This window comes from Aplysia californica, unplaced genomic scaffold, assembly GCF_000002075.1.
Source record: "Aplysia californica isolate F4 #8 unplaced genomic scaffold, AplCal3.0 scaffold00011, whole genome shotgun sequence".
Taxonomy (NCBI): Eukaryota; Metazoa; Mollusca; class Gastropoda; order Aplysiida; family Aplysiidae; genus Aplysia; species Aplysia californica.
The window spans coordinates 2,047,672-2,059,103 of record NW_004797281.1 but is presented as its reverse complement, the minus strand read 5'-3'; the positions used below and the strand labels follow the sequence as shown (position 1 = coordinate 2,059,103).

At 43.0% G+C, this 11,432-nt stretch overlaps 1 protein-coding gene across 1 annotated transcript in view; it reads right to left on the bottom strand.

The window, feature by feature from the left end:
- LOC101850689 overlaps positions 1-7,584 on the bottom strand; it is a 14,795-nt gene extending 7,211 nt beyond the window's left edge. Inside the window, exons 1-3 of the mRNA XM_005089983.3 lie at positions 7,400-7,584; positions 5,080-5,283; positions 3,257-3,375 (exon numbers count right to left, since the gene is read on the bottom strand). Coding sequence (XP_005090040.1) covers positions 3,257-3,375; positions 5,080-5,283; positions 7,400-7,486 — 410 coding nt within the window. The 5' untranslated portion in view covers positions 7,487-7,584. The remainder of the gene's footprint in view (positions 1-3,256; positions 3,376-5,079; positions 5,284-7,399) is intronic.
- Between the last annotated feature and the right edge of the window lie 3,848 nt (positions 7,585-11,432).

Below are 11,432 nucleotides of genomic sequence, written 5' to 3'. Positions count from 1 at the left end.
TCTCTCTCTCTCTCTCTCTCTCTCTCTCTCTCTCTCTCTCTCCCTCCTGCGCTCTTCTGACATTCACCCACAAATCACGAGGGGACAAAGACAAATTCAACTTCATAAAACAAAAGTAGAGAGTTGATGACATTTAATTCAATATCAGCACTTGTAGACAACACTCGCCATTCGTTGATGAACATATACAAACATGAGCAATATTGATTTATTCGACCAAGCTCGACCCACCACCCCAGGATCAAATCAGGCGAAGCACGTTTTCAAATTAATTAGAAGACAAAATGAACGTCATCGTGAGTTAACGAAATTCTTCCCGGTGGCCACTCCTCAAGCAAACGTCTCAGTCGTTTTAAATGACTCTGAAGCATAATTCATTTGTCAATTTGAGACTGTGCATAGAATAGGCATTTCCTCTCTTAGAAACCATCTTTGTAGCAAATGACATAAACGTGTGCCTCTTGTCCCAAAATGCGTGGCATAGACCTTTGCTCTCGAACAAATCACCCGACTTCTTTCCAATACATGCGATTCATTTCTCTATTTGTTTTTGTTTCTTTGTAGCAAGTTGACTTGAATGTGTGCCTCTTGTCCCAGTATGTTGTAGTTTTCAGGTAGAAGTTAAGGACTTCCGAAGAAATATTCATTTGTTCCTCTCCCGTTGACAGGCAGCCTTTGCCGTAAATTTATCGTGAGTGCTACCTTTCACGTGCGCCGACACATGAGGTGCAGGGGTGAGGTTGTTTGTCTTCACTTGAAATTGAGGCCACACTGGAATGAAACAGTGGGAGGTGGGGTTAATGCGATTATCACGATCACGAGTAATACGAAAGTGACAATCTGCTCCTGAATTTGATTGCACTGGTCTACAACTTTTTCCAAAAGTTCCTGCTTCGGGGCTCAAACATCACATTCATAGAGATTTAAGGGCCCTGAACACGAAAATGCTACTGAAATTCGACTCGTATGTCTAGTTTTTAAAATAATAACGATTTCATATTTTACAAATAATCGATAGATAGGACTCCGAACTGGCGGTCACTTTATTTAGTTGCTTGACGTTTCTTGGCTTAGGTGTACCCCTTGTTCTGGTATTTTTCTTGTAACTAACCAACAACACTTGCTGCCAACTCCTCCAGACAGAAAACTTCACGACAACGCTGGAGCCTCCTCTTGGGTAGGCCAAAACAGTGGGTGGTTGGCGGGTGCTCTGTTGTGGTTTGCTCCTTCTTTCCTATCAATCATATATCGTCCTTATCTCCCCTTCTTCTTTTTTTTTATGTTTGTTGTTACCCTCTTGTAACACCTCTAATTATCTGGCGCTCATAGGACCTTATGCAGTTGCGAGCGCCATAAAACCTCTACTAAAACAAAGGCCAAAACTTCAGTCGCTTGCAGAAACGATAGCTGAAATGTCTTGAGGAAAATGTTCCCCGTGTTTGTCATTCACAGCTCCATATTCATAAGACCGTCCACATCGTTATATGCAACCAAGTTGTACTTCGATTATGAACAATAGCCAAAAATCCGCGTCACGATTTCTGGGTGTGCTCACCCTTACACTACCAACAATGAAGTTCCATAGCTGGAGCCTTGAGTCCAACAATTCAGCCTCACATTTTGGCAGCTCTTAAGTGTCTGAGAATTAGGATCGTTCAGTCCATATCTATCTGGGGCATTCTTGCTTTTAAAAATGAATGAAAATCAGGTTCATTTGATGCTGATGCTACAGCCTGTTCTTAAGGTGTATCATCCCACACTGCTTTCAGTTCCGTACGCTAATTATTACTTTGCTCTCCCGATTTCCCTTGAGTTCTTTTCTGACTGGTTGCACAGTAGACGTATAGTTGTCTTCTGAATGGCATGCGTGGTCTCCACTAAACCACTGGCGCATCAAGGGGTATTAATTCTTTCCCCGTTGTAACATTTGGCGAAGGTTTGTTGCACAGGTACTACGTCATACACGAGGAACCAAACCTTTTTTTCTTGCTACCTAGAGCAAAGCGAAGTCCTTCTAGAGTTTAGATACTATTTTTCTTACGTAGCATCAAGTCATTTTGCCGCAGATACATGGATAACATAAATTGACGGGATTTTTACATAAAGATGAGAGGGAGGGGGTCTCGTGACCCAAAGGTTTAGGTGTTCGCCTCTCATTCAAAGGTCCAGGGTTCGAATCCGGGTAGCAATGGAAAATTTGTCTCCTTTCACCTCCTTTCCTGCTCTTTAGCGATATTCTGCTGTCTGCTTTCGCCTCCACTTTCTACCCCAACCCCCTCACCTCCTTTGCCCCCTCCTCTGGGCTCATGACTCTTTCTGCAGCCTTTCTACTGCTACTCATTGGCTTCTCCTTGCTGCTGTCTTTCAGCCACACCCCTGATCTTACAGTAGGAAAGATTTACACCTAGCCTTCTCGGACAAAGGCGAAAAATCTGAGAGGTCCTGTGTGCAAGTTGCGCACGTGAAAGGTCCTTTGGTGGTCCAAAAATCGATAAGAGTAGTCTTCGGCCGCCACCCGAACAAAATTCAAAATTTCCTACAAAATGAAAATGTTTCATGGGTCCCACGCGCTCATATGACCTTATGAAGTTGAAAGGGCTGTAAAAACAATAACCAAAAAAAGTTTGATACTATTTTTCTTTATGCAGTATTATGTTATTTTGCTGCAGATACATGGATCAGTTGCAAGCGCCGTAAAACCTCTACTAAAACAAAACATGACACAGTGGATAACATAAATTGACCACATAATGATGAAGCATAGCGGCGAATAGTAGCATAGAGTGTTGTAGTTTAAGCTGTTTATGGTTCTGAAACACTCTGTATGTTGAGTGAAAACAATGGTCATCATGAAGTATCCATGGCGCATTGACAGTCAGTGGGACTCAAAAATTGAGGAAAAAGGGAGAGAGAGAGAGAGAGAGAGAGAGAGAGAGAGAGAGAGAGAGAGAGAGAGACAGAGAGAGATATTTAAGTATTGTCACTTTCGTGGCATACACAATTTACGGCATTACAAACACGAAGAAAGCGCTTTGAATTTTTAATGATGTGGTGTCATAGTAGTCTCCGACAGGATAGGATCAATTTCATAGTCATGACAAATCCCTAGAAGTCAAAGGAACCCTGAGATTCTCGATAGGATTGAACATACTACGCCCTGATTACGAAGCTAACACATTCTATATCAAGGTGACCCCCCCCCCCTTTCCCTCCTCGCCCAAAGAACGGGCACACGGCCTATGTACTCTTCTCTCACCGTGGTGCTTCCATCCTCTCCTCATGTGATGTTTCAACGTCCATTTTCTCTCCTCTCTGCTCCCCGTTGGTGAGGTAGTTACTAGCGAGGGAGCAAGGCGTCAGAGATGACAAGGATATCTGGGACGGGATAGCAGTAATATACAAAGTAAGACAAATTCATAATCGTCCCCTTCATTATCCCCCCCCTCTCTCTCTCCCTCTCCCTCTCTCTCTCTCTCTCTCTCTCTCTCTCTCTCTCTCTCTCTCTCTCTCCCTCTCTGTGCACCTCCATCTATAGTGCGGTCAAAAATTCGAGGCCCTAGTTATTGTCAAATATTTATAAAAAAACTATCGAACATAGACTCTCCAGCTTTTGCACAGTGACTTGTATCAATTTGTCTTAAGAGATCAATATTTTTGTAAACACCTGTTAGCAAAATTCTAGAAAATTCCTAATGAACACTAGTAAAAAATCCAAGTGGGTGGTTTCTACAGATTTAAAAAGTTTTACAGCTGGGGCAATATCACTTTTAAGAGCATGTCTGTCAAGTTTTTCTAATCACGACATCATTCTTATTGAACGCATGTTTTGAGAACCTTTAGTGCCAAAAACTGTAAACCATAAAATACATTTCTTGTAACTAGTTTGGCCACTAAAATGTGTCACTGATGAGCTGTGACGTAAGCCATATGCGTGGGCAAAATGTGTGTGAGAAGCGGGAAGCGGGAAGTGCTGTGAATATTCCTTTTTGCGTGGGCACAATGTGTGTGAGAAGTGAGAAGTGCTGTGAATATTCCTTTTTTCTGCGTGGTGGAGATTTATAGTGTTTTATATAAATTTATGAAGAAAAGTTTTTAAATCTAGCCTCAGATGTTGAGCAAAATATGATTCAGTTAATACAAATTGATACAAACTGCTGTTCAAAGTATGGATGACATTGATTCACCTGTTAAAGAGATATTTGAGGAAAAGTTGCGCCACGAATTTTTGACCGCACTATAGTTGTCACCGCTGTCGTCTTCTTGCTCCTGCCCCTCCTTCTCCTCGTTATAGAAAAGTCTATAATATAATTCCCTCCCATTTTTTCTCCTCTTCTTTCTTCCTGTTATGCTTCAACTTTACTTCTTTGGTGCAGACGACATGAATATCGTTCCCAGTCAAACGCAAAGACATGAGACTCATTTCATGGCGGTGACAGTATTAAATTGATCGGAAATCTCTTTCTTTTTATTGATTGTATCTAAGACAGCACGAGTAGACCCTGGAAAACCAAGGTCGATGCATAATAATAATGACACTACTACTACTACTACTACTACTACTACTACTACTACTACTACTACTACTACTAGATAGTATGTGTATAGCGCGAATCCGCGCTCAACAGCAAGCTCTATGCGCTTCACAATCTATACTGTTACCCCAACAGACCTGAGAGCATTCTGAAACAACCCCAACTTCATGGGAAGCATACAGTGCAAGTGGCCATTTATAGGCTAAGGATAGTTTAATAAAATGAGCCCAATTTTGAAAAATAGAAACTTCTTACACAACGTCGGGCCCGCGGCTCGAACCCCCGACCCTGCAACCTCTCGATTTTGAGTCCGGTAGCCTAAAAAACTGATATTAGATGTGTCAATTTTAACTGATCAATTGATAATTAATTAATAAACACATACATGCACTTATTTTTAATTTGTTATCCGTTTTTAGAGGGGGGAGCGGTGCGTAAATTACGACTAGCGCTCATATGACCGTATACGGTTGCGAGCGCCGTAAAACCTCTACCACAAAAAAATAAATAAATTACAACGCGATTGGTCAATTATAATTCAGCAAACCTTGCTGCTATCCGCCGCCGAATTGTTCAGATCTGCGGCCATGCCCGGGAAGGAACAACTGCGGAGGTCAGCAACCTCTTCCTCCTCCTGCGACTCTTTGGTGAGGTCATCGTCCCTGCAAACGTTGGAGGGCTCCTCGTGGTCTGTGCTGGACCAGCAGTGGTGTCTGTAGCTTTGGTCAAACATGTAGTCCAAGGTGGGCGCCTGGAAGGGGGGGGGGGGGGGGGGGAGGGAAACCAAATCACAACGGTGTTGAATAGAAGCTAATATTATACATGTATTTGTCTTTGAAAGAGGTCGGGGGTCGCTTGGTGTCTGAGGTGAAAGTCAGTGTTTTGAGACTTCCTAAGCTTGAGTGCTCTGGAAATAGCAAAATTACATTTTTTGTGCCTATTGTTAAAGTTTTTCATTAAATTCACATAGAAAATGTTAAATGTATTTTTAAATTGAGGCTGAATAATCGGTTTTAAGCCCCCCCACTCCCCCCTCCAAATAAAAAGAGATTTTAAAAAATCGATAGAAATTCCCCAACGGTCGGGGAAATGTCAGTATTTTCTCAATTACTTTGACAAGCGCCTGAATCCACCATCATGCCACACAAAACATGACTATGCCTTCAATCTGAGATTTGTGAAATGTAGGGATGCACTTGTTTCCCAGACCAACTCTATTTTGATAATGAAGGCTTGGCATAAACCATCTTAAAAATTAAATTATGTGCTTTACGCGTCCACCGACACGATTTAGTTTTTCTAAGAGACTACTTTGCCATCTCATACAATGACCACGTCACGTTTAGTTTTAGTAAGAGTAGCACTTGCAATACAATAAGGTCATATAAGTGTCGAAGATTAGAAGTGTTCTAAGAGAGTAACAAACACACAAAAAAGGAGAGATAAGGTCGAAACATGTTTGATAGGAAAGAAGGAGCAAACCACACCAGAGCACCCGCCAACCGCCCGCTGACAACGTCACAAATGAGGAAATTCGCAATTGAGTGAAACAACACGTGGGTCACTATTTAGACTTGCTCTCTACTGTGAAGCAAAGAAAAAATGAATTGGTATGGCCATGTAACAAGAACGTGTGGCCTATCCAAGACCATTCTTCAGGGAACTGTGCAGGAAAGGAGAAAGATATGAAGGCAAAGAAAGAGGTGGACCGACAACATTGGGGAATGGACAGGGAAATCCTTCGGCCAAACTCAGGCGCGCTAAAAACCCCCCGGGGAAAAGTGGAGACATCATCTGACGAGGCTCTCAATCACACTGCGCCCCTACGATCCTTGTGGATTATGGGATCAGTAAGCATTAAGCAGTGGGAGACGGCATTTGACCCCTCCGCCAACCTGAGCTGTGAGGGGCACAGCGTCCCAACAAAAAGACTGAAATACTGGATAAGAAATTATGCACGCAAGGGAATCGAACTCTAGTCGTTTGCGTGCTACGACAGAGCGCTTAATCGCTGCTCTACCTTCAGACGCCGGTAACTCAAAACCTTACACTAACCAATTCATATTATACTAGCACACACACACACAGACACACACACACACACAGACACACACACACACACACACACACAGACACAGACACACACACACACACACACACACACACACAAACATACACTCACTCTGTCTGTCTGTCTGTCTGTCTGTCTGTCTGTCTGTCTGTCTGTCTGTCTGTCTGTCTCTCTCCCCCTCTCTCTCTCTCTCTCTCTCTCTCTCTCTCTCTCTCTCACACACACACACACACACATACACTCACACGCACACACTCACACAAGCTCACACACACATACACTTACACCCACTCACACACACTCTCTCACGCACACTCACACATACACACACACACACACACACACACACACACACACACACACACACACACACACGTCAACGATTCCGTAAACTACCTCTTTCCCCCGGGACAGTGCCACTGACTGAAGTGTCGTTAGGCCATTCCCAAAGGGGGGATATTTCTCGTTCTAATGCACAGTAGAATTGTAAATAGGCTGATCCAACAATGTTATGCTCATAACTGTGCCTGAACTGCAAAAGGGAACTGCTGCCTTTTCTTTTCTTATCCTTACTCTCGTCATTCTCCTCTACTTCTTTTGTATGTTTGTCACACTCTAGTGACTCGCTATTTCCGGGGTGCCTTGATAGTCGAAGCAGACTTGAAGTCAAAGAGGTGAGCAGAGTAAGTCTGATTCCCTGTAAGGACTTCTTTGTTGACATCCACCTCTTGGCGCTCGTATGACCTTATGCAGTTGCGAGCGCCGTAAAATCTCTACTAAAACAAAAACAAACTACCTCTTCCACATTCCACATAGCCGCATCAGGCTGTAGGATGTCGCCAAGACTTGGGTAGTAAGCTGGTACAGGGCCGCCTTTGCCCATCTCTCACTGTGCGTGTGTGTTGTGTAGTGGTGCTGGGGAGCTCGGTGAGGGGTCTGGCGGACAGGGCTGACAGAAATAGATAGATGGATGGATGGATGCCAAGATGAAGGGAAAGATAGATGGATCAATGAACGGATGGATAGATGGACAGACGGATACAATATTGACAGATCGATTGGTGGATAGGTAGATGGAAGGAAAGGATGAAGGAAGGAAGAAAGGAAAGAAGGAAGGAAGGATGGGAGTATGGATGGATGGATGGATGGATGGCTGGATGGATGGCTGGATGGATGATGGGTAGATAGATAAATATATGTCGCCAAAACTTGAGTGACAAGCTGGTGCGGGTCACCTTTGCCCATCTCTCACAGTGTGTGGTGTAGTGGTGCTGGGGAGCTCGGTGAGGGGTCTGGCGGCGAGGGCTGGCGGAGATAGACAGATGGATGGCAAGATGAGGGGAAAGATATATGGATTCATGAATGGGTGAATAGATGGATAGACGAATCGATGGATACGATACAGATAGATTGATTGGTAGATAGATATATGGAAGGAAAGGACGAAGGAAGGAAGAAAGGAAGGATGGATGGAAGTATAGATGGATGGATGGCTGGATGGCTGGATGGCTGGGTGGATGATGGATAGATAGATAAATAGATGTCGCCAAGACTTGAGTGGCAAACTGGTGCGGGTCACCTTTGCCCATCTATCACTGTGCGCGCGCGCGCGCGCGTGTGTGTGTGTGTGTGTGTGTGTGTGTGTGTGCGTGCGTGTGTGCGAGTGGTCTCACTGTACTGGGGAGCTCGGTGCCGAGTCTGGCGGAAATTATTCTTTTTTTAAAAAATGCAGTTGTTTTTATGCACCTATGGACACAGTTTAGATCATTCAGGAGTGGGCTTCGATCCTGCCTGTCAGAGCCTACCCTAGCTGGTACGGATACAACGTCTCGACAGAAAGATCGAGATACTGGATAAAACTTCTGACCACATGGGAATCGAATTTAGGTCTCCTGTGTGCAACGGCGAAACACGTCCTAAACACTAGATCTACACCACAGACACTGGTGTAGACAGACGAATGGATAGATCTATATATAGACAGAGGGCGAGAAATCGATGGATGAATGGATGGATGGATGGATGGATGGATGGATGGATGGATGGATGGATGGATGGATGGATGGACGGATGGATGGATGGATGGATGGATGGATGGATGGAACCAAGGGAACAGTGTGGGGGTATCATTATTATTATCCAGTGCCAGATCTGCAACAGACATCGGCGATCATGGTTATCCTTTCATTCCTCTGCTCAGATGCTCTTAAGAAAGCTACGTTTCCCTGGTCTTTCCCTGTTACTCATTTGTATAGGTTCCTTAAGTAGGTTGCTCTGGGCCTACCCCTTCTTCGTTTGCCTTCAATTTTGCCAGTGAGAGCTAGATGCTCAAGACCCATATGTCTATTCAGGTGTCTTCAAAACTGAATTTGTCGTTTCCTGATTGTTTTTAAAAGAGAGCGTCCCATGTGGGCTTCGTCAAGCACTACCTCATTTGATTTCTTTTCCTTCCACGATACTCTTAGCAGTCTCCCGAGAAACAACAGAAAATTTTAGTTTCATGTCTTCAGTGATTGTCCAGCATTCACAGCCATATAGAAGGGTTGACCATACATAGCATTTCAGAACTTTCATTTTGGTAGTCATTGAGATGTTTCTGTTCTGTAGGATTGGGCTCATTTTTATTGAAACTAGCCTTAGCCATTGTAATTCTACATTTTTTATGTGTGGAATATTTGGCATCCGATGTTATCATATATCTTAGATATTTAAACTGTTGGACTTGTAAGATCTTTTCACCTTTGCTAATGAGAGCGAGGGTATACTAACACAAAATAACGCCTCTATGGCAAGTATTGAAATCGCCACGACCTCCCGCCTCCCCAATCTTTATCTCTTGGCTTCAACGGGTGCGTGTGTGGTCATAGAACTGGAGAGCAGTTACTCTATCTTCTTTTTATCCCCCCCCCCCCCCGGTCCCCACTTTTTCAAATGGAAGTACATATCATATGTATCATGCGTGCTTTGTGTGGCATAACCCTATTAACTCCTGCTGTTTTTTTAATAAGGTGTTTTTACGCGACCATTGACACAATTTACTATAGATCTAGAATCTAGATTTTTTAGAAAGTGGGCTTCAATCCTGCCTGTTACTGTCTAGATCTAGATCTACTAGATTGTTGTAGATCTAGATATCTAGATCTAGATATACATCTAGATATAGAATCTAGATCTAGAATCTAGATCTATATTAGATTCTAGATTATAGATCTAGGCTGAGAGTGAAAGGGCGAATATCCCAGCAGGAAGAACGATAAAAAAAACTCTCCCCCCTTGGGAATCGAACTTGAGTCCCCTGCGTACGACAGCTGCAATGTGCTAAATCACCACACCACAGACGCTGGTGATAGAAATCTACACATGTCAGGATAAAACTGCACCACACAGAATAAAGGACATGACAATGTGTAGTAACCTACCTGTGCTCTTCAGGCGGAAGGAGAGTTTTACAAAAATCCTTTTATGTTTTATGCGTTCATTGACAGAGCTGTTTTGTGCTTGCCTCGCTTCGCAACGCCAAATCATGAGTATGTTAAGCTTGCTGCATGCTCAATCAATACCCACGCAAATGTATTTAATGTAAACATAATCATACACCTTTTCTTCTCGCGGTGCCTCACTTCGTTCTTTGTTGGTTTTTATCGTTAAAGTTTAAGCCCTACTTAACACAATGCAGGATATCTTGAAGGTGAAAAACTTGCACTCCCTTTGGGATGTCGAGCTAAAAAAAAGGTTGAAAACGGGAAAATCCTTTATTGATTTTATTTGTAAAGGCACCAGCTAATGAAGACTGGAGGGGGGAAACAACTCGATTCCTTTCTCTCTCTTTCATTTCAAGCACCTCTCAGTTCTGAGGAACAGATCTTGTTCTCGGCTTACCGCTTCACATCGACACGAGTCCATTTTTTGATAGTCATGAAAAAACAGTATGTCATGAGAACAAATTAGACGATACGAGAATAATAAGTGGAAATTTCACTTGATTCTAAACTCTCCCCCTTATACAATTTCACGTTTCTGTCTGTTTTGTGTTTTGTGTCCTTTTGTGTATGATGGGTCGAGATGTGGCGCGGTATCGCGTCTGTTCTGATGGTCAGATATATTATGTCCGCTACTTCTATAAAGAGTTAAAGTGGTGGTTCTCATGGTCAAGAGGTTAAAGTGTTTGCCTCTCATTCAATAGGTCCCGGGTTTGGGTCCGATTTCTTCTGAAAAATTCTCTCCTTTCACCCCCTTTCCTGCTCTCTAGCAATGTTCGGTCGTCTGCTTTCGCCTTCACTTTTTGCCCCCACCCCTCACCTCCTTTGCCCCCTCCTCTAGGCTCCTGACTCTTGTCTGCAGCCTTTCTACTACTACTCCCTGGCTCCTTCTTACTGCTGTCTTTCTGCCACACCCCTGATCTTGTGATAGGAAAGATTTACACCTAGCTGAGTTAAAGAGAACTCTTCAGTTCTTCACTCAGCATAGTGTCCCTCCCTTATGACAGAAAATTTCTCTGAAATAAAGAATTGTCGTTCGTCACAGTTTACACAGAATACCCAATATAAAATCAAAAGGAAATAACTCAGTTAAAACTTTTTTTCATTGTCAGAAATCCACAGATCTATTCATATACATGTATTTATTTATAATCATCATTTTAATATAATATTTGTAATTTGCCAGTAAAATCATTTACAGAAAAAGGAAAAATGTGGAGATAAACAGAAAAAATCGAGAAACAATGTACGTATGAGAGACTTTCAAAAAGGAGGCATTCATTACAATGTGTGTGTGTGTGTGTGTGTGTGTGTGTGTGTGTGTGTGTGTGTGTGTGTGTGTGTGTGTGT